This window comes from Schistocerca nitens, chromosome 3 (assembly GCF_023898315.1).
Source record: "Schistocerca nitens isolate TAMUIC-IGC-003100 chromosome 3, iqSchNite1.1, whole genome shotgun sequence".
Lineage (NCBI taxonomy): Eukaryota > Metazoa > Arthropoda > Insecta > Orthoptera > Acrididae > Schistocerca > Schistocerca nitens.
The window spans coordinates 745,254,210-745,277,771 of record NC_064616.1 but is presented as its reverse complement, the minus strand read 5'-3'; the positions used below and the strand labels follow the sequence as shown (position 1 = coordinate 745,277,771).

At 42.9% G+C, this 23,562-nt stretch overlaps 1 protein-coding gene across 2 annotated transcripts in view; it reads left to right on the top strand.

Moving 5' to 3' along the window:
• Nucleotides 1-2,736: 2,736 nt before the first annotated feature.
• Nucleotides 2,737-23,562, top strand: part of LOC126248725 (PAT complex subunit Asterix) — a 63,751-nt gene continuing 42,925 nt past the window's right edge. Inside the window, exon 1 of one of the 2 annotated variants that reach the window (XM_049950038.1) lies at nucleotides 2,737-2,885. In XM_049950038.1, the coding sequence (XP_049805995.1) occupies nucleotides 2,752-2,885 (134 nt within the window). In that variant the 5' untranslated portion in view covers nucleotides 2,737-2,751. Of the gene's footprint in view, nucleotides 3,040-23,562 lie in introns of both variants that reach the window. The other variant, XM_049950039.1, reaches the window with a different exon arrangement.

The following is a 23,562-nucleotide window of genomic DNA, read 5'->3' as shown; positions in this document are numbered from 1 at the left end:
ATCCAAGGCTTGTTTCCAGATTTTAACAGGTTTTCTCTCATTTACCATTGTTGGAAAGGTTTCTTCAAGAAGACTTGTAACTTCACTGATAAATATATTAAATTTTGAGTTTACATCAATTGCAGCATACACATGAGACTAGTCCACTAGCAGTAATGGCTGACTAAAGCTTTCAATGGTGTGTTCGTTTATAATCCTATTTTTTTTTCCAAATGAAATTTTCTTTCCTTCATACATTTATTTGGTTTAGAGCGAGGTATTGCCCTTCATGATCAGAAAGACAATTTATAATATTTTTCACAGTTAGATTATTGTAAATATCCTTATCTATAAATACATTATGTATTAAAGTGCTAGAACTGGCTGTCACTCTAGTAGGAGTGCCCACCAATGCTACTAAGTTGTAACAGTAGATCAGGCGTTCGATGTCCTTTTGTTTCTATTTACTTTTTAAAAGTCGACTTTGAAGTCACCCATAACAATGCTTGATTTATTTTTCCTACACAGGTGGGACAGAAGTGATTCTATTTGTCTCAGGAACACATTCAGATTTCCAGCAGGTGCCCTGTAAATAGCCAGTTCGATAACTGTTGCACTGTCTGCTGTTAACTCGATGACACACGCGTCATAATGTTGTTAATCACAGTATTTGCTCAAATATACAGATTTATACACTACATTGTTTTTTCACAAATATTGCAACTCCAGCTTTTCTCATAATAGATCTGTAGTAATATACAGCAAATATAAAGTTTTCAATTTGTAGTATGTGGATTCCACTAATATGTTCTGAGAATCACAGTATATCAGGCTCTCTTTCACACTCGTGTTTTAAATTTATGAGCAACTGGTCCATTTTATTCTTGAGACTACACATATTTTGGTGGAATAAAGACAAGGCTTGACTTTTGCTCACCCTTGCATTTGCATGATGTTTGGTAGGACTGGCTTTTCCCAGAACACTAGTTTATAGCATTGCTTGGGGTGTGGAAGTCTCATATTGAACACACGAGAGAGTTGTTTCACGCAACTTGGGATCCTTTTCCCTTGTGTTACTTACCATAAAAAACGCTGGGTTTGCTTTCTGTTTCGTGTAGGACCGGCAACAGTTTCTGCTGCACGTGTTGATGTTTCAGCTGTTGGTCCTGCCACTGATGATTCTGCTGCTTTTGATGATGATGCTTTTTCTGCTGCTGAGACTGGTCCCCTACCAGTACATGGAATTTTGCTGTTCGCTCTCTCTCTGTTCGCAATGATTTCATTTATCATTTTACACTTAAAATTTTTTCTTTCGTAATTTAGATGCATTTCGTGTTGGGTAGGGTTCCATTTTGTCCAATTTGGTACGCTACATTTTACAAACAAAGAACACATTTGTTTTCTTTTAATGTTAGTGTTTCGAATTTCTTTGTTGACACACAAGTGATATCTTACTTCGTATCTGTGTGGTAAATTTGTAACTATTGTACTTCGTAGTTTATTGCGTTCGAGGGACTTTTTTAGTACCATTATGCAGTTATTTACTTCGTTTTTTGCAATATCATTTGCGCCCGCTACACACACGACATAGTCATTTTTTCCCCGGCATATTATCGTGTAAGTCGACACCAATAATGTTTTTCGTTTTTGCTCCTGTCTTCACAATACCCGTTGCGTCGTATCTTCTGATTTCTTTTGAAAGTCTCGTCATGTTTTTGCCGTTAGTGTCCGTTAAAAACAATACACTACTTTCGTGTTTGTACTGTTGTACGTTTTTGTTGGTATTGTCTTTCTCATTCGTCCCATTACTACGTGCAATAGATGGCATTCTCAATTTCTCACTTTCACTTTTTGCCTTAATGCTGCTCAGTTTCTCACCGTTACTATTTGCCTTAATGCTGAACTTAGAGCCTGTATCACCATTCTGTTGATAAGGTTTGTTCAAAAGTTCATGTTCCCTTACCGATGTTAGGCCTAAATCCGCCTCTTCACTCACGGAAAGAACATGAAATTTGTTTTGAACCGCCAACTGTTGGGCGTTTTCACTCCCCGGCAATGTTTTCGCATTTACATCTCTGTTTTTATATGGTATTTTCGTCCACTCGTTAGAGTTTTTTTGCTGAAGAGAAATGGATTTTTGTTTGACTAACGGCTCAGTTATTTCTTTTCGAAGTTTAGATATCTTACTACTCAATACACTGGTGATTTGCTGAAGGCTAGAAATACTCTCATTTAGCTCCATAATTTCGTCCCTACAATTTTCACACACTGTATTTTTACCTACATTATTATCGTTTTTCGCAAGAATACTACTCACTTGTTCACACAACGTCTCCGCCATCTGTCTATTGTAGGGCAGAATGAAAACTGATTCGAAATATTTATTAGAATAGGTACTAGGCAGGGCTGAATCTTCTTTCAGAGTCGCAACAAAGTTACCTCCATAGGGGCAAACTAGCCTCGTTTTACCACGAGTTTAAAACAAATTAAAGTACAATATGTTCGTGGAAAACCCGTGCAAAACGCATACACCGAGCGCGGTTGCGCAGTGGTATGAGATTGGACTCTTATTCGAGAAAAAGGCGGTTCGGATTCCCGTCTGGCCACGCAGATTCAGATGTCGGTTTTCTGTGGAACGCATAAGGCTAATGCTGTATTGGTTCCTTCGTTATGGCATGGCTGAATTCCTTCTCCATCCGTCCCACGGATTTACTTCATCACTAATGGTCTTGCCATCGACGGGACGTTAACTTCTAATATACTTTTTGTAGGATGAAGGCAGTATGTTTGTATGACCTTTCGACTGTAATTATTCGATTGCTATCATATTCCACTGCTGGTAGAAGACGCTGTGTCTTTCCTCTTTTCTCTACGTGTTGGGAATGGTTGCTGTTGACGTCAGTAATGTAGGTCATGGTTTGTGTGTGAGATGATAAAACCATACGGAAATAAAGCCTATTCGATTGCTTAGTGCAGTTTTGTGTTGTATAGTGAAGTTAATGCTATATCTAGTGCAATGAACAATCACTTAGATCCCCGAAGACCTGATAAAGAAGTCAGGTTAGTTACTAACGTGTCTGTTTCTACAGTGCGATCTATCACATGGTTACGTTCGTTTACCTTGATGTTAAGTTTTTAAAGGATTGTTGATGTTTTGTGGCATTTCAAAAAGCTGGAGATTCACACGTTTCTGAGATAACTGTTGCACTGTCTGCTGTTAACTCGATGACACACGCGTCATAATGTTGTTAATCACAGTATTTGCTCAAATATACAGATTTTTTTTAGTTTGCTAGTAATAATTTGTTGAGCGGTCTTTTTAAAACTATGTTTCAAATGACAGCATTATACATATGTTCTAAAGGCACAACCGTAAAATGCTGTTTTCTTATTACCGTAATTCTAGTTTCGCCATAGATACAACACATAAACATGACTTAGGTTCTACAACTTTACCAGTACCTAATTACTTACGTAATGGAAGGAAGGCTGTTTATCAATACCAATTGGGTTTTAAATGCACAAGTACAGTTGGGCAAAGATGGGACAGCGAATCAACTGAGTGCTTGCTTATGGTAGTGCCTTATACCTACGTGAGAATAACTAGGGGAACAATTGAAAGCTTATGTGAGAATTAACTCGTGGATTTACGAGCCCTCCTCTCAAATATGGAGCTGTCTTCTTTATCACAGCATCACGTTGTTGATGCAGACATCCACACACCTGTAAATAAGTTCCCATGTAAAACTAGAAATTAGCCATACATTACAGTAAGGGCAAAATGTATGCAGCATGATAATGTGTTTAAAATCACTCATTTGAACATACTGGGTCATTCCTTCACTTATTGTACCAAATTTATGGTTTGTCACATTCATATGAGTAAAAGCAGTGCTTTAGAAAGGAAGCTAGCAAAACTGCTCTTCATACTAACACTTGGTAAAGAAACTTCCCCCACCCCATCCATACATACAGAACCAAGTAGATGTCTACATCTAAATCTGTACTCTTCAAACCACTGTGAAGTGGATGCCAGAGGGTACATGCCTTTTGATAAGCTTATATATGAGTTTGAATTTCACAGTTTCCACCCATAATCACTTTACACACTCTCCTTGGAACTTACCACCTGAATGTTGACATTACATGTTTAGTGATGTACAACACATGATGCTCTTGTGCTGAACTACCCCGTGATGAGATATGCTGTTCATATTTGGTTTTTCTCACCTCTAATTCCTGCACTCAACCTCTGTAAAGATGGTCCCAGACACTTTAGCATTACTGAAGAATTGGTCAAACAAGCATTTTGTAAAGCACCTTTCTGCTGAATGAATTGCATGTTAAGGGACGAAAATGGCTTTGGATATCGTTAAGTTCAACTGACCCATAGTTGGAACACTTATGAAGACAGCAATATTTTTCAATTGGTTTGGACACATTGATACTCCAATGACCTACTTTGAATTGCTACTAAAATGGGGGGTGGGGGAGGTATCTCATAAGATCCAGTTATTTTCACTCTGTTGTAGTTGATTTTGTACTGTGGGAAAACTTATTTTAGTATCATACATCTGAATGTCTGTGAAGTGACAAATGAGGAGTCATAGTACAATCTTTCCAAATGAAACAAGATTGAAAGACTGCTATGTATGTGCACTATGGTACATTTATATGTGTTGGTCAGCTGCCAGCCCTTGAAAAAAGTGCTAGACTTTTGCAGGTTTTCATGAATTTTATTAAAATTTGCAGGTGTTGGAACACTCTTATTTCCAAAAGCACCATCTTCAGATGGTCTCGTTAAGTTTTTGATGTTATCCCTGTTGTCACTGATGTTTGTTGTGAACATTAATGCTGCTCGTACACTGTCATGCAATACACTGAAATTACTTTCATATCTCTGTTTCTCCCTACTAAGACTGACATGCTGATATCTATTTGTGAGGAAATCCTCAACTGTCACAAAAATCCTCAACTGTCACAAAAATGGGGTCGACAGAAGCGTCCGATCCCACGCATCGGCTTTAACCCGTGACGTAAGGGTGTTGTCGTGTGTGACGTCATGACGGCACGGAGTTTGGTTTGTGAGTGTGGCGTGTTTGTAGATGTCGTCGTGTTGTGGTTTTTTGTGCTCTCTGGTGGTATGTCCAGGGTTTTCGTTTGTGTGGTGTGATGGGACAGTTTGCTTTTGATCATTATCCAGAATTGTTGGTGTCGGCTGTGTTTGTAGTTGAATTCGTTTCAGTGAGTTAACGATTTTGTGTGAAGGTTAATTTAGTGTTGTTCGCTGTATGTCATGTGGTAATTTTAGTAAAATTAATCGGTTGTTGTTTTTGTTCAGGAATGGATATGACGGATAAAATTAAGAGTGCGCAGGTCAAGGGAAGTGTTCGATCCCAATGTGTGGCTGTGTATGTTGGTATTGGTATCGGGAGATGTTTCTGAGCTATATAGGCTAAGGGAAGTGTTCGATTCCAGATGATAGTGTTTAGTGGTATTTGGGGAGTTTTGTGATGTCGGCTTTTTTCGTTGTTTTGTGTGGTTTTGTATGGGGGTGGGTGTCTAAATTTGTTTATATTTAGTTTGTCCCCCCCCCCCACCACCACAAAAAAACACCTCATTTCCCGCGCTTGTCCAGTTAGTGTCATTAGACTTTTTGTGGAAAGTGTGTGTTTGTTTTTCGATGTATTTTCGACCTCATAATGTGGACGTAACGACTTTAAATGCGCCATATTGGAATCGTGGTTTATGGTCGTTTCCGCCATATTTGTGACGTCGTGGGTCAAAGCAGACGGGCGGGATCGGACTCTTCCGTATTTCCCAAAAAGGATAAATTTCCATAAACTCTTATTTGTTTCACTAGGTGATAATCCAGAGCTGTACTGAATGCTTTCTGCCCGTCAAAGAACACACTGTTAAACTTGGTGCTGCTGTCTGTGGTTAAAGTTATGGACTCCCTCCTGAAATCGTGGTTGTGGCAACAGATTGAACTTTTAGTGCTTCCTGAGGTGTAGGTTAGGTTGGAAGGTGACAGTTTGGTTGCGAGTTGGTGAAGCCAACTAATGTGAAGGTAGAAAATCTGGTTGTGATAACACATTGACTGGTAGTGAAGCTTGAAAAATACAAAGGGAGTCTAATACATAACTTTTACCCTATTTACTGCAGTCAAATTCTCATGAACAAGCATAGAATGTGATCCATAATTCTACTGCTCTAAAAGTCTGTAGTTATCAGCACATTTGGTTTGGGGTTAATTGAAGTGTTCAATTCCACTTTGACCAGTCATCTTTCAACCTAATCTAGTTATCAGGCTATGCTACAGTTCAGTATGTCATCACAGCTAAGATTTTGTATTCAGATTCATTTACTTCTCTAACTCTCAATCAAATTGTCTCCTTCAAACCTAACCTAGATTTCAAGCTATGCTACAGATCAATTGGGCTCCATAACCAACATTTCAAAAACAGGTAAAGGAGGAATACCAGCTATTGACTTTGAGTGATGCAGGTGTCAAACAACATGTCTTTTTCTTTCATTCATTTTCCTCCCTTTCATGTGGGCTAAGTGACAGATAAGTCTGTCACAACCACCACATAATTTGCTTCCACATTCAGTAGCTTTGCCAACTAACAACCAAACAGAAAATGTTCACCAAAAGATGATGTCACAGCAGCTATTAACTTTGTTACTAGTCAATGCCAACAACTGGTATAGAATATTCCTCTTGACTCCCGAAAATACTAAGGTGAGGTAGTGGACTCAGACACGCCCTCCGCTCTCCTGACCACAGTAACAGAGTGATCTATATCATAGCCGAAGGTCGAGAGTATCTTGGAAGGTGATAATTTAGTTATGAGTTGACAAAGGGAATGTGACTGTGTAATAAAGATTTTGATAATAGGATGATCTGTAGTGTAGCCAGATGTCTACATTTGTGCCATATTTAACACATCATATATAACACAGATTTTGCTATACAAACTAAAATTGGAAAGTTCAGAATGCCTTTATTAGAGAATGGAAAAAGCCTCCAGCTAGTATTTTGATGCACATTATGAACATATATTGTACATAAACTATCAAATAGAAGGGGGTTCACCATGTAAGTTTGCCCAAAAACTAAGACAGATGCAAAAGAAATGTATTCAGTGTTCTGTTATCTTTATGTTTTGAGCACATATGATGTCATGTCACATCATCATTATGTTACGGGACAAAGGAGAAATCTGGTATCATTAGCCTCAATTGACCCATTGTTTGAACATTTATGAAAACAGTAATGGTCTGAAATTTTTTCCAGTTTAGAAGACAAGGAGTCTTCAGTGACCAACTGTAAGCTTGGCCTCTCTCTCTCTCTCTCTCTCTTTTTTTTTTTTAAAGAAAAGAAGAAAGAAAGAAAAAAAGAAGGGAAAAGCTCTTTCACATAATCTTTACACAAGCCTCTCGTAAGATCCGTTTATTTGTACTCAGGGTAGTTGTAGTTGCGAATAATCTGAGGAAACTTTTTTCAGTATCAATCATTAGGACTTGTGTGTGATGAACCACAGTACAATCTTCCCAAATGAGAAAAGTGCAGAAGATGGATTGCAGTATTTTGGTCTTCTGCCATTCACCATTTCAGTGCTACTATGGGCAGATGGCTTTTACCTGTTTCTAGATTTTCAGTAAAATCAAAATGTTTAAGAATTTTTCATTAGATTGGTCAAAAGAATATTGCTTTCAAATCTCTGAAGTATATTGTACAATAGGCCTTGCTTTTTTTTCCCCACCATTTATACTCCTTTGTTCAGCTCCAGAGGTGAATATTAGATTTTGATTGTGCAGGTAGTCTGCAATCTGTTTCTTGCACATTTGCAAAGCTGAAATTTGTTCCTAGTTTCCTTAATGTTTGTTTTAATGGAGCTATGACAACCCCCTGGCCACCAATTCACTTCTGCATGTTAATTGAATTGAAAAGTTCAGGTCTGTCCTGCTTCATTGGGCGATTCTATAATTTCTCAATGTAATTTTTGAACAAGACATTTAGAACAAGTCATGTCCCATATAGATGTCTTTTTTTACTTCTAATGTTGAAATAGTCGTTAATGAATACAGAATCTCAGTTTGATGCACCTGATCTGTAGTGTAGCCCAAATGTAGCTTAGCTTGGAAGATATGTTTGGGTCTGAGATGTCAAAGGCAACAAATGTGCCACAGCCCATGACACAGCCCCAGGCCCTGCTTCAGTTCGCAATCAGATGATCCAACACCTGAATGTTCCCCAAAGCCAACACAGTCTTCAACTGTCTTTGGCTCCCAGGTGCCTCCCCACCCCCCCCCCAAATGATGAATTTAGTATAGTTGTGCCAACACTTAAGCCAGACAACAGGCTAGTGTCTCTCAATAGTTATCTGCTCATTAGCCACGCCAATGTACTTCACAAGTTGCTTGAAAGAATGCTTGCCTGCAGGTTCTCAAATCTCGAGGCTTTTTGCCTCCCTATCAGTGTTGTTTCTGGGAAGGACAATCCACAATCGACCATCTGCTTGGGTTGGAAACAGCAATCCCATGGACTTTTTGTAAACTCCAACACCCTGCCACAGCTTTTTTTTTTTTTTACACTTCTTTGTGTCATCACATTTTACTTGCCCTCCATGACTGGGTATTTAGAGACCACCTATCGATTTTTATTCATTTTTACCTCACCGGTTGTACAAGGTTAGAGGTGGCACTTCAGTCAGCTTCCCACAGATTTGTGTGTTGAGTGTCACTCTTTCCCTCATTGCCATTAATAAGTTTGTGGTGACCTCTGTTGGGTCACCCCTCAGGGGCTCAGCATTCATTTGATGGGTATGGCGGGCTTGATGACCCTTTGGTTCCTGAGCTGGGAACTGGTAAGTGCCACCAGTGTTCTGTCATCGTAAGCTCTGGTCATACTTCAACGACCACTATGTGGGGCGCAGCGGTGGAATGTTGTGTGTTTTGGAGAATAGGGGTCTTGGCTTCACCACCTGGACCACGAGGATGGTACACACCTCTATAAAAAAAACCTCAACCTCAAGGTGTGCTACGTGCTGAGGAGTTGACTGGCTGTTGATGTAAAACAGTCTTTAGTGGGCAACCTCTGGGGCACCTGTCTCCCCTCCCCCAGTTGTATCAGGCTTGCTCAGGCATGAAGGGCTCTGCCTGGGTCGATGGTTGTTTCCCTAGCATCTCGTGGGATCCTTATGGAACTGTCTCATGAAACTACTACTCCTGACGGGACAGGTGTACCGTCAGGCAGCACCTACACCCATTCCTCAAAGAGAGCTTGGTTTGTCAGTCCTCCTGAAAATAAGCCTCAGAGTAATAGTAACAGGGCATTAGTATGTCAACACTTTCATTGTAATCAAGTGAAATGGGGCCAGCTTTGAGAAGATATCTCCTTTCTATATTCACAAGGCATTGGAAGGTATTGCTGGGTCTCTGAAAAGTGTCAAACGACTTCGTAATGGAATGCTTTTAGTTGAAACTGCTAATTCCAACCAAATATCTAAGGTTCTGGGATGTAAGGCCCAGTCGAGGCTGAATTGCCTAACACCCTTAACTATAGTAAGGGCACGGTTACCTGCTCCGATATAATGGAAGTGAATCCTGCGGAGTTATGTGAAGGGTGGAAGAATGTGGGCATCACAGAGGTGCAGAATTATATGAGGAGAGTCAATGGCAAATTGGAAAAATCGGCAACATTAATTCTAACATTTAGTATTCCTGAATTACCAGAAGATATCCTTGCAGGCTATATCCGTCTTAAGGTTTGCCTGTTTGTTCCTAACCCCAAGTGATACTATAAATGTCAAAGATTTGGCCATACCACTATGGGATGTAACGGGAAAACTACGTGTGGCAATTGTGGAGGCTCTGCTCAAGAGTCAGGGACTTCTTGTACACTTCCTTCGAAATGTATAAACTGCTTTGGGATCACCCAGTGTGGGGTTTACAATGAGGAAAAGAAAATTCAAGAGTTGAAAGTAAAGAGACGCATACCCTATGGTGAAGTTCTTTTGCATCAACCATTAAGACACCAATAGCTAAGTGTGATGCGTCCACACAAACTCAGACCACAGATTCCAGTACGAGCACTTGCACTTGTCGATGTACCTGTGGGGGAAATGCTCCGCTTGCAACTGATGTTGTTCAGAAGCCCTCAACAGTAGGCTACCACCGAAGCCACATACCACTGCCCAACTTTAGAAGCCAACTAAGCCATCCCCACAACCCAGGCAGATGCCGCCTCCTGTCAGTAAAGAAAAATGTCCTTCGGAAAGTAGTTCTAAGTCCAAGAAAGCGGTAGGTAAACCTTCAGATTGACGAGCTCTCTTACTTCCTCATGACTATGCTCTTGAGGATATGGACTTCCAATTGGAGGAACCAAAGAGCACGGAACGGGCTAACGTTCCCCCTGACCTCCCGGGTAAATCACCGCCTCTGAGGGAGATAGAAAAGAGCCACCAGCGCTAACCAATGTCTTCCATAGGGACTTCTGTGTTGAAATGTAATTTGAATGGATATCGCTCACATTTGGAAGAATTCCAGCTGCTGGTCCAGGATAAACCTTTTTGCATCTGCTTGCAAGACGCATCTTAAAAAAACACACACACACACACACACACACACACACACACACACACACCTGTGTTATGGGTCTACCACATATACAGGAAGGACGATACTACTGGAGACAGGGCTAAAGATGGAGTGGCTATTTTTCTTGATGACAGATCCAATCCCCTCCTGTCCCTCTTACCATGACTATGCAAGCAGTTGCTGTGAAAGTTCTCTCACCGTTTACTATAACAGTGTGTTCTTTGTACCTGCCCCCCCCCCCCCCCCATGACACTTTGGATGCGGACGCACTGGCAGACCTCTTCCAGGCACTCCCACGCCCATTTCTCCTTGTGGGGGACTTCAATGCCCACAATGTGCTGTGGAGCTCGGCTACTACTTGCTCCAGGGGTCGGATGATCGAGCAACTCGTCCTTCGTCCGTTCTGAGAATATCTGCCTTCTGAATGCGGGTCAGATGACTCACTTTTCCACAGCTACAGGGTCTTTTTCAGCTATTGATCTTCATTTTTGTTCCCCAGCTATTGCAGACTCAGTTCAGTGGGAAGTGGCTGCAGATTTACATTATAGTGACCACTTCCCAGTGTGGATTTGACTGCCGCCTTGGTGGCCAGCAGGAGACCATGCAGGTGGCTGATACAAAGGACAAATTGCTTACAGTACAGTCGACAGGCTATTTTTGAGTGAAAGTATTGTGCACGGGAGGCAGTGGCCCAAATCACTCATGAGATTCAAAGGATTGCCTCAGAGTCCATCCCCAAGTCTAGTTACCACCTCGGATGACGGCCTGTTCCTTGGTGGAATAACAACTGTCGATTGGCAATCAGGGCCAGACAGACAGCTCTGCGGAACTACAGTGTCCAGGGAGTGTGAGAGCACATGCAAGGCGAGTGATCAAAGAATGGAAGAGGGCTTCCCGGAGGGAATTCATGACTTCCAATAATCAGTCGACTTCTGCTGCACATGTTTGGAAATCAATAAGATGGATTTCAGGCAAGAGTAGTCGACATCCCCTTACGGCCTTGTCAAATGATGTCGGTATCAATGGCATTTCCTCCTCAGTCAGGAGCCCTGTCAAATGCTCTTTGTTTGTGTGTGACTTTGCTGTGTTCTACTCTTCCTCTGATCTTACGACGACGATGAGGCAGCTACAGCTTACCATTAGGAGGCTGGAAATCAGGGTCCAGACAACTGGTTTTAGGTTTTCACCTGAGAAGACTGTGTGTCAATTTTAATTGTGCTTGTCGGAGTTTTAACCAACCAGAGCTTACAATGGAGGACCATATTTTAAGTTTTCAAGACACTGTGCACTTTTTGGGTTTATTATTTGACTAGAAATTAACATGGCTCCCACACCTGAAAGACCTACGAACAAAGGGCTTCCGGTTGTTGAACATTTTGAAATGCTTTGGCGGAAGAACATGGGGAACTGACAGGTCCCGGCTCCTGCAGTTTTATAGGGCATTTGTTCGATCACGCCTAGACTATGGCAGCGTGGTTTGCGGATTGGCCTGTTCTTCCTACTTCCGGATGTTAGATGCTGTACACCATGAGGGCATTCGGATATCGACTGTAGCCTTTCGGACCAGCCCAGTTCAGAGTCTTATGTGCAGAGGCTGGTGAACCACCCCTCTGGATTCGGCAACGTATCCTTTTGGCTCAACAGGCGCTGAAAATCTCGGCCTCACCTCAGTCATTGGCATTTAGTTCAGTGATCGGCAACCCACCTTCAAACGACTGTTCAGGAACCAGCCCCAAACGACCCAGCCATTTGGTATACTGCTGCGGACTGTCTCAAGGATCTGGATCTCTCAGGCATGAAAATATACACCCAGGGAGGGAATGCACTGCCGCCTTGGTGTCTTCAGAGGCCCAAAGTGATTTTAAGCTTGACACAGTACACGAAAATTTGTACTCCAGATGTGGTTTTTACAACTTTGTTTTCATCTATTTTAAGTATGTACCATAGTTTTATTGTTATTTATACAGATGGATCCCAGCAGGGGAATGCTCTCGGTTGTTCTGTGGTTTACCCTGATAGGGGTTTTAAAATGCATCTTCCAGAACAATTTACAAATTATGATGTGGAGTTATATGGCATTCTGATGGCACTGGAGAGGGTTCACACACATCACCGTTCCAGTTTCCTTGTCTGTTCCAACTCTCTTAGTGCACTGCAAGCACTTCACCAAATGGTTCCGGTAGACCCGCTGATTCAGTTCATCCATGACTCCTTACAGCAGCTCCAACACCGTAGCAAGGAGGTGATCTTTTGCTGGGTACCTGGCCATGTTGGGACACAGGGTAACAACATGGCTGACAAAGCTGCCAAGGAAGCATGTTGGGATGGTGCTGTCCATCAATGCACGCCATTATCTCATTTTCTGACAGATGCGTCAGTGGGAGACTGAATGGTTGCAGGTGTCAGACAACGAACTGCGGTCACTCAAATCAACCACAAAGGCTTGGCGGACTTCGTGTCAGCCTCGCTGCTGGAAGGAGGTTTTGCTTACCAGTCTGCGCATTGGGCTTCCTCCTCCAGCGTTAGGATCCACCCTTCTGTGAAGTTTGTGGCGTGTCGCTTTCAGTTCAGCATATTGTGGCTACGTGTGTCCTGTATACTGATATTAGGGCAGCCCTCGGTCTCGCTGGAGATCTTTCCACCATCCTCAGATACAGATACCAGTGTTAAGAGTGGTGAAATTTTGTGGACTGTCAGGCCTCATCCCTTAACTGATAGGGAAGGGTGGAAGATTTTAGTACATTATAAACTGCTGCACATGTGGGGACAGACTTCATCCCCATCTATGAGATTGACTTTGTCAGGGCACTGACCACCATGATGTTGAGTGCCGCCTCAACTAAATCACCATCTCTGTTGGGCCACTGGTCACCCTGCTTTGCATGTCAACGATTTTTGCATTAGGGTAATTTCATGTCAGTTCTGGGTTGGGGATTTTTTTATGCCTGGGGACTGGGTGCTTGTGTCACCACCATCATTATCAACACCATCGTCATCATTCATGACAGTGGCTAGATTGGATTGTGTAAAAACTGGGACTTTGTACAGGCGCTGATGACTGCGCAGTTGAGTGCCCCACAAACCAAAAATCATCACGTCAGTTCAGCATATAAAAGTAACATTTTCAATCTGACCAGCTCATTTCTTCCAAACTTGTCATATCCAGTGATCCAGATAAGAGATGAGAAACTACCAATTTGCAGAGGTATATGACAGTTGTGAATATAGTTACAGGTCTGCAAAGTTTGGAAATTGTGTGAAATTTACATGTGTCTGTCTCAACTTAAATGACAATAATTTTGGTTCTCATCCAGATACAGCAATGAAACTTGTATCATTACAAAGCTAATGAGTAGAGCTTTACATTGATATGCAGCATGGTGGGATTCAAAGAATTTTCACATTAAAGGTCATTGACCTTAACCCTTGACCTTGAATATCTCAAAACGCCCCACCTACAATTCTTTTTAAAGTAAATATTGTATTACTTCAGCACGCTACAGTAAAGATGGTAAATATCAAGATGATATACCAAAGGAATCGTGCTCCAAAATTTTTGTCATTGTCAGTACAGTATATAAATGCAGAAGATAGCACATGAATATGAAACACAAATTATTAAAAAAAATAAAATTCATGAGCAATGTTGTATAAAAATATGGTTTATATTGTAGTAGTGGTACAATGAATGATTTAAAGTGTAGCTTCAATGAAAAGGCAATATAAAGTGGTTACATCTCATTTCGTAAGTCTCCAATTAAATTGTTAATGTTCATCAGATCTGATGCAGTTACATCCTTCCAGTTGGTGTCACTGGATCCAGTCATGTGAGAATGTCACATTTTCTGATGACACGAAAGTCTGGTTTGGCAGGAAACATAAATGATGGATATGGTCCATGTGGATGCAAGTAGTTGGCCTGTAGTTCTCTATTTCTTTATGAGTTTCTAAGACATATGCAATCCACCAATGACTGTCACAATACAGGCAACAAATCCATGTATATCTCTTAACAGCAATCCATTAACCATAGTGATCACTGACTCTCCTCTGCTCACAAAAGAAGCAGAACATGTCTTTGTTTTTACTATACATTTCCTAATGCATATTACACCATGTAGCTTACGGGCACCTGTAACTTAACTTGTACTCTTGAAATGTTGGCTCAGCTTGGCAATGACTTAATCATGATGGAAAACTGATGTATAGTCAAAGACACATGGCGGAATATTTTCTTTGCACCACTGAAACATACTGACCCGGAATTCTACTTACATACCCAGCACCTGGCTGTTGTAGCACAATCCTGTTTCTTCAAGCTCTTTTCTTATAAGAAGCTGACCTAGCTGCCCCATATTTCTCACCTCAAGTCTAGCTATTTGCAGAAGCTCAACACCCTCATCTTGTTGTGTGTATCATGCTACTCTTATCTGTATATCCTGAATGGATTACTGTTGCCAAGTTGGTGAGTTTTAGGCTCCTTCAGCTTTAAAACTATTAGACACAGTCCCCCATTGCGGTATGCATCTGGCCACTGGTTTCATTTGGAGTAGTCACGTAGACAGACTCCTTGCCGGAGCAGGAATCTTCCCCTTCAGATTAGACAGTACCAGCTCTTGGTCTCGTATGCAATTGCCATTTGACAGTTCATTGCTCATCCGTCCGTAGCTTGTGGTATAGTGGCTAATGTTGCTACCTCTGGATCAGGGGGTCCTGGATTCGATTCCTGGCTGGGTCGGGGATTTTCTCTGCCCGGGGACTCGGTGTTTGTGTTGTCCTCAAAATCTCATCATCATTTGGGAAGTGGTGAGCTTGGAACTGGAAATATTGGGAACTTGTGTGGGTGCTGATGACCTCGATGTTGAGTGCCCCACAAACCATCATCATCATCATCATCATCATCGATCATCCCATGTATTCCATTCTCTTTACATCCGAGTGGTGTTGTCATCCTGATACTCACCTTTGGGTGAGACTACCACTACGATGGTGCCTTGTTTCCCTCTTCCAAGATCTCCAGCCCTCCCCCCCCTCCCTTGAGTGCTCCCCATGTTTTCTCATGCCCTCCCCCTTGGACCAGTCTTATCCCAGGTCCTAAAGTCTGTTGCCCCTAAGACCTTTATGCTCTAAAGCTGAGGAACACAGGAGATATACTTTCACATCTTGTGCTGGTATGGAACGCCATTTGCTATCAGGAACGTGTAGTGTGTTTATGGCAGAGCTGATAGGTGTTAGCAGAGCCCTCCAGTTTATTAAATGGACCTCCTTTGACCATGTTTTAATATGTACTAACCCAATGAGCAGTATCCAGGCTATTGGCCGGTGCTATTCTTGCCACACTTTGGTCTCTCTAATTTGTGACCTTGCTGACTTTCGTCACATGGCCTGCTCAGTTGTCTTTCTCTGGGTCTCAAGTCATATGGGTATCCCTGGGAATGAACTGGCTGACCATTTGGCTTGGAGAACTTACTCACTCCCTGTTCATTTTGTTGACCCCAGGTGTAGATTTGTGGGTGCACATTAGATACCCGTTCACTCATAAATGGAACTACATCTGGTGGGCTACTGCCCCATCTAATAAACTCCTCACAACCAAGGAGACTACTGCAGCATGGCACTCTTTACTTTGCTTCTCCCAGAAGAAATTCAGTCCTACGTTGTCTCCACATTGGTCATACCAGGTTAACCAACAGTTCTCTTTTGTGTGACGATCTATCCCCACATTGTGGTTGTGGAGCCTTGCAGATAGTAGCTCATTCCTTGGTGGTGCCCCAAGCTATTGCAGCCCCTTCTCTCTCAGGCTGCATTCTGTTCCCCATATCCACTACTTCCCATCCTAGCTCCTCCTCCTCCTCCTCCTGACCTGATCCCCTTCTTTCGCCCTCAGTGTTTCCCTTTGATGACCCGGCCATTCCCTAAGTTCATCTATTCCCTTTTGGTCTTGTGTCTCATGTTTCCACTATCCTTTTTTTTCCCCTCTGGCTTTTTCTGGTGCCACTTGTAATTTGATCTCCCATTCTAAATTGTTTCCATAGTGTGAACCATGTGGTAAAGAACTTCCTCCCTAGCATCTCCAATGTGGATTCCTCTCCTTCCGTCCACAGCTCGTGGTCTCGCGGTCTCGTTCTCACTTCCCGAGCACGGGATCCCAGTTTCAATTCCCGGCGGGGTCAGGGATTTTCACCTGCCTCGAGATGACTGGGTGTTTGTGTTGTCCTCATAATTTATGCAAGTGGAAGATTGGACTGAGAAAAGGTTGGGAATTTGTACAGGTGCTGATAACCACGAAGTTGAACGTCCCACAATCCAATAATCCTCCTCCTCCTCCTCCTCCTCCTCCTCCTCCTCCTCCCCCCCCCCTTCCCACTTCCTTCCCACTTCCTTCCTTCCTTCCTTTCTTCTGACAAGACAGGGATCACAAGTCTGGTATTTTAGCTGTCACCATCTCATGTAAGCCTAGAAGTGATTGCTCACTTTTTGGGGAATTGGAACTCCCGGCAACAACCAGTGGGCCAGATGGCACTTGCTGGGGCTGGATGCAGATGGTGCCCATGAGGAAAGTCCCTGATCAGAGTGTGTGGTGCCAGGGTGGATGTTCTGCACATGAAGCATGCTAAGCTCCGTGCTTCTTGCTGCTCATCAACAGCCATCTTTCTCTTCGGACAGGAAGAGTTCTTTCTCTGCTCCTTTGATTCGTCAGCCTTCCCCTCCCACGCCACTCCATGTGAGGGCCAGGGCCACTGGCTTGGGGCGAAATCCTTTCCCCATTACTTGGTTTGTTCCAGGACAGGCGGGGAGACTTCTGCTGCTACCAAACTGCTCTTTACATAGACCATATTCAAGATAAGTTTGGTGAAGTTGACTCGGTAACGTGCGATCTGGTTCCCTACTGATTGAAACCTCTGCTGCCAGTCAGTCAGCTTCCCTTTGTGATTGTAAGCACTTGGGAGGCATCCAGATGAGTATCACTCTTCACTAGTCCTTAAATATGATCCATGGCATTATCTTCCCCAGGTACCCCTTCTTTTAGTCTTACAGGAACTCGGGACTAATCTGGCATGGTGCAGCATTCATTTTGTCCAATGAGTCCAGATAGCTCATACGGACAACTGAATTGATACTGGCACTTTCATCCTGGCCTTTGAGGGGAATACCCACCAGGAAAAAGGTCTTAAGTTATGGTTTACGATTGTGACGTGCACCCTATATCCCATCTTTCGTGTGCTGTTCCTCAAATCTTCATGATTTGAGACAAATCTTAATTGTGACAACTGCACCCACCCTCTCTATGTGGAGAGTCAAAGAGCACCAACTGTTATGGCCCAAATTCTCCTCGCTCACTGGACTGCCCAATCTATAAAAAGGAAAGGAAAGGAAAGGAAAGGAAAGGAAGATTCAGGAATTCAAATCTCTCAACCGTCTATCCTACTCTGAGGCTCGACAGAAATTTAACCATCCCTGCCCAGTATCTGTAACATATGCCGCTGCTTGTGTTGCGTCCTTTCCTCCTCCCTCCTCCTGACCTCCACCCTGTCCCACTTCACGTTCCTTCTTCCTGGCAGTTCCAGAGATGAAAGTATCTTCCCTGGCACCCACCATCTCCAGGACAAGTAACCTGTTACATAGAGCTCGATGAGGCAACAGTGGTCTGTGGGCTTCAAGGCAACTTGTTATCTTTCACATCCTGACATTTCTGTGACTTGCTCTTTTCCCAACCACAACTTCTCTTGCACTCTGAAGGAGGAGGGGGTCCATAAGTCTCGGAATGAGGCTGCCCGCCCCCCTGTGACATAATGGGGGTGTTACCCCCCCCCCCTGCCCCCTTCCTGTCAATCAGTGTCCAGTCTTACATTTATTGATGTCACCTTGTCCTTACAAGTGATAGTGAGTTGGCACAATACCGATTCCGGCTGCTGGCCTGCTCAATATCCATCAATCCTCTTGTACTACTCTCTTCCAATTGGTTTGTAATGGTTATTAATGTCACCTACTTGAATTGTAGCCTCTTCTTGTCCTCTCTGTAGCTTGTGTTGTATTGCAGCAATCTCATTTTGTGGATACCCATTTGCCAGCTCTTTATATTTCCAAGCCTTCTGTCGGAACTGGATTGGCCCTTTGTGAGCTTCTGGTGGTGTATCTAAGTTGGTTTGCATGGATATTGTTAGTTGTTGGGTTACTCTTCATTATGTGCTGGTGCAATGGCTGTTTGGATCCATTTAGACCCTGTGGTAACAATATGCAATTTCTATCTCCCCCCTAGACCAGCCTCCTATACTTCTTGCTCTTATTGCCTCTCTTCAACAGCTCACTACCCCCTTCCTCCTTCTTGGAGATTTTAATGTCCAAAATCCTCTGTGGCATGGTACTGTGACCACTGACTGGAGCAGAATTGTTGAAGACCTGCTGGCAGGGCTAAATCTGTGCCTCCTCAACATGGGAGTGCCCCCCCTCCCCCAAACATTTTAGTGTGGCACACAGCACTTCCTTGCGACTTATCATTCCATCTCTAGACCTGGATTCCTCCCCTTCATCCAGTGGGTAGTTCACGATGATTTGTGTGGCAGATCATTTACGATCTTATCTTTTCTCTGCCATCACTCGCCTGGATTCCCTTCCCGGTGGCCCTTTACTAATGTGGATTGGGATGCCTTTTCCACGCTGCCATCCCATCTGTCCACCACATGAAGGCATTGATGAGTCTGTATGACATTCTTTTGGTAGCTGCTTCAGTGACTCTTTCCTCTGGTTCTCCCTGATGGAGGACCACGATGGTGGACCCCCAAATTTGTTGCAGCTATTAGACTGACATTGTGCCCTCCAACACTACAAATGGCATTCATCTCTAGACTACCTCCTGACCATTAAATGGAATGAATGCCACAAAGAATTTGTTGGGAATGATATGTCACAGCTATAGATAGAGCTGAATACTCTCTCTTTGCAGGTAAAGACAATGATCAGTGCAGTTATTGGTGTCCTCTTACAGATGTCCTGGAAATTCCCTGAATGGTGTTATCCTCACCAGCTCAGACTCTATCACCTAGGATTTTGCTCTGCATTTCGTCCAGGCCCCACCGTCTGCAATGACTTCTTTTATCTTTTGTTCCCTGTCGCCTAGAGCCTTACAATGTCCCATTTAGAGAGCAAGAACTCACCAGCACTGTTACTCTCTGCCCCGACACAGCTCCTGGATTGGACCGACTGACCGACCGGGCCGGGTGCACAACCAAATGCTTAAACACTTGTCGATGGCTAGCCAATGTCATATACTTGCCTGTTTTAACTGTCTCTGGAGCAAGGAGGAATTCCCTTCCCAATGGTGAGAAAATGTCGTTATTCCAGTTGGGAAATCCGTTAAACTGCCCCTTCAGATGGACTGCTATTGTCTGATCGGCTTAACCAATGTCCTGTGCAAGTTACTTCAATATATGGCGTGTCAAAGACTCTATTGGATCCTCGAATCCTGGGACCTTTCTTTCCTCGAGTTCCATACAATAGGCCCTTCTTTGGTGTATAGTTTTGTTGACTTGCTTGTTCTAGGTAGGAGGGACTGACGCGTTCATGCTTTATTCCCTTTAATCATTAAACCAACAAACGAACCAGCCACATCTCGGTGGAATGCGCCCTCATTTTGGCTCTCCGTGCTAAGTATGAACTTCCAGACTCATTGCCTCTAATATTGGCCAACAATTCATGGATGATTGAACTGGTTCTCAGTTTTCTCTGTGAAAGTGATTTTTATTCTCAGTTATAAGGTTTTAATCTTCCTCCGTCACAGGGCCAGGTTTGTTAGGGATGCGCGTCACCTGCTCCATGCTAAGTCTGTGGGATCCTCAACCCTACCTCCTTGACCAGGCTACTCTTTCATCCCTTTTACTCTGCCTTAATCACTTCTAGATTCCATTTGCATCCTGTCTGCTGCACCCAATATACTATTCTGGGTGTCGCACTTTGTTGAATAGTTGGTACTCTCGACTGTAATGGATCAGTGGTTGGACAGCTGTGGGTGGGACATTCCCTGTTGCATGCAGAGGCCTGGGGATTCCCACCTGCTGAGTTGTATCTCCTTTAACTTGTTTTCATTATTGATGGTGGAAAAGGTATTTTTTACAGGTTTAGCCTTCTCACTTTTACTGTTATGAATCTCACGACTAGTTCAGAAAACATTCTTGGTGCATGTCTGTTCTTCCAGATGCACTATTATTGGATTGAGGCACTGATGACCCCTTTGTCTGTACATCCCCTCCTCCAATCAATCAAGTTCTTCAGCCATGAGTGTTGCTGAATACCAGCTACAGGTTGCCATAAGGAAAGCGCAGTTCTGGGCTCTCACCTATGGCTTCCTGTTTCCCGCTCTCAAAACACTTTTTATCAATGTCCAGCCATGTCAGTAACTTTTCCTTCATAGTGAACTGCTTTTGGGGCTTTTATTTGATGCTTGGCTGACATAGCTACACATATTTTCTAGCTTAAAAAGAAGTGGTAGTTGAAATTAAACACACTCCACTGCCTCAGCTGCCACGTCTGGAGTGGGAGCCGATCCATCCTTTTGTATCTTTACAAAGCCCTTGTCCTATCTTGATTTTAGAAGTCTGGCTTATTGATTAATGGCTTTACAGCTGCTTGACACAGTGCACCATTGCAGGATTCAACTAGTGGCTGGTGTCTTTCAGATGGGCCATGTGAACAGCCTTCTTGTAAAGGCTGAGATTTCCCTTCTACAGATCAGTCAGCACCAGTGATTACTGAATTATACAGTAAACATCCACAGTGACCCTGAACACTAGAATCACCATGTCCTTTTCACCCCCACAAAGGTTCAGGTCTGTTTTCCCAGCAGCATTTCATCTGAAGTCTCTCAGATCTTTGCTTTGCTTTCATCTGTTGAACCCTCATGTCAGGTTCTCCTTGCAACTTCCCCTCCACCTCCCCACCATGCTCTGTATTTCATCCAAAGATCCACCTGGAACTATCCTTCAGACCAAAGGAAATTGCGGACCCCTCTGCATTTAGATGTTCATTCCTCTGTTCTAGGAGAATTTCCTGGTTCAGAATTTGTCTATCTTGTTGACTCGAAGGTAGACAATGGTATTGCCTGTAACATCTCATTCTGTGGGTCATGAACAGCACTCCTTGGTATACAGGTGCTCTGTTTTGATAGTAGAATTAAATAGCCACTAGCCAAGCTGTCCATTACATGTGAACTTTGACCTCACAGAAACTGCCTAATATGCAGTGACACTCTAAGCTGTGTATTCTCAGGACCTGTTGGTTTTGACCATACATGATCTTTCTGACCCCACAGTACTAGGAGCCTAATTGTATTCCTGCAGACCTCAGATCACACTGGGGTTCTTCCGGAGAACAAGCTGGCTGATCAGTTAGCAAAGGAGGCTACTGAGATGGAGATGGGGAGACCAGGATATGATTTGCAACACTATCATTGCATCTTAGGCTTCTGGAGACCTGAAATGGGGAATAGCATGGTGGTCTTTTTTGCTCCTTCCAAAGGGAATCCACTACCCTTTGCTGGCTCCAAATTGGCCATACCTGGCTCACTCGCTGTCACATCCTTAGGCTAGATGATGAACTGTAATGTCACTTCTGAAATTTTCCCGGCGTATTTCTTCTTCTAATAATTTCCGGGTATGCAGCCGGATCCCGTCGACATTCTGCCACGAATGTCGACGGGATCCGGCTGCATACCCGGAAATTATTAGAAGAACTGTAATGTCCTTTTGACATCCTTCTGTCATTGGCCCATATCCACTTAGTGCCCCAACTTTGTTCTTTGCAGTGAACAGTGAAACTTGATAACTCATTGCCTATACTGTTCTGTGATGACCCCCAAGTAGTGTATCTGGTTTTAAAATTTATACAAATATGATTTATCGACCCTCATTTGACCTTTGTGACTGTGGTCTCTTTAGTTCATTTTAGCATTCTGTGATGAGAGCATTCCGACAGTATTCTACAGTGAATAGGGGAATTCTGGTCTGGTACACAAGTTAACCTTACTTCACTTGACTAGTCTTGTTGAGGTCCTTCAGCTGCTTTGTCAGGCACATATCCCCTGCTCACTCTAAAATATTACTTTTTATGGCTGATTTACCTTTTCTCTTGTTTTTATCATGTTTTAGACTTAAGATGAAATTCCTAAAGATTGCCCCTTAACAGTAGACTGATGTGGCAAGATGTTTTCAACCTCTTTGTGATTTTTGTGCTAGTTCTTGTTTCCACAATTTGTTTGATATTCTACCTTTTCACCATTTGATTATGCCTGTATTCTACAATGATTGGGTGACTGTAGGTTGGATGTAGAAGTTGACTTCTCACTGCAAGACTACCTTCGAGGGATGGAGCTCCACCTTTGGCGGGTACACCTCTGGCTCCTCACTGTGTGTAATTACTTTTGGTTTTTTCCCCTTCATTCTACTCCTTACCTGGTTCTTTGCATCAGATAATGCCATAAATGATCAGATTTGCTGTCCACTCTTTTTTTCTCTTAGTGGAATCCTTCAGGCTTTGATTACTAAAGGAAGAGGGGACTAATCTGATGACCTCCAGGTTTAGTCCCAACCACCATTCAATGAAACATCTCCAAAATGACAATGGTATCTTGTATTGAAGAATGGCTCCTATTCTACAATGGAATGTGAATGGCTTCAGGATCAACGTGGAGGAGCTCAAACATGGCATAGAAAAAGACATTGAGCTTCTGTCTACAAGAGTGACACTGCGAAACTTCTGATAATCCTGTACTGAGGTTTGATCCTTTCCACAGGAAAAAAGATGGTAACTGTGACTGGATTAGATGTGGTGTGGTATTATTCATAAGTAACATGTATCACACTTCACCTGTCCCACTTATCACCACCTTCCATGCAGTAACTGTTAACTTCCCCATGTTGCCTAAAATTGTCATTAACACTTTGTATATGCCACCTTGTGATCTAGTTGTTAAAGAAGCTCTCATAG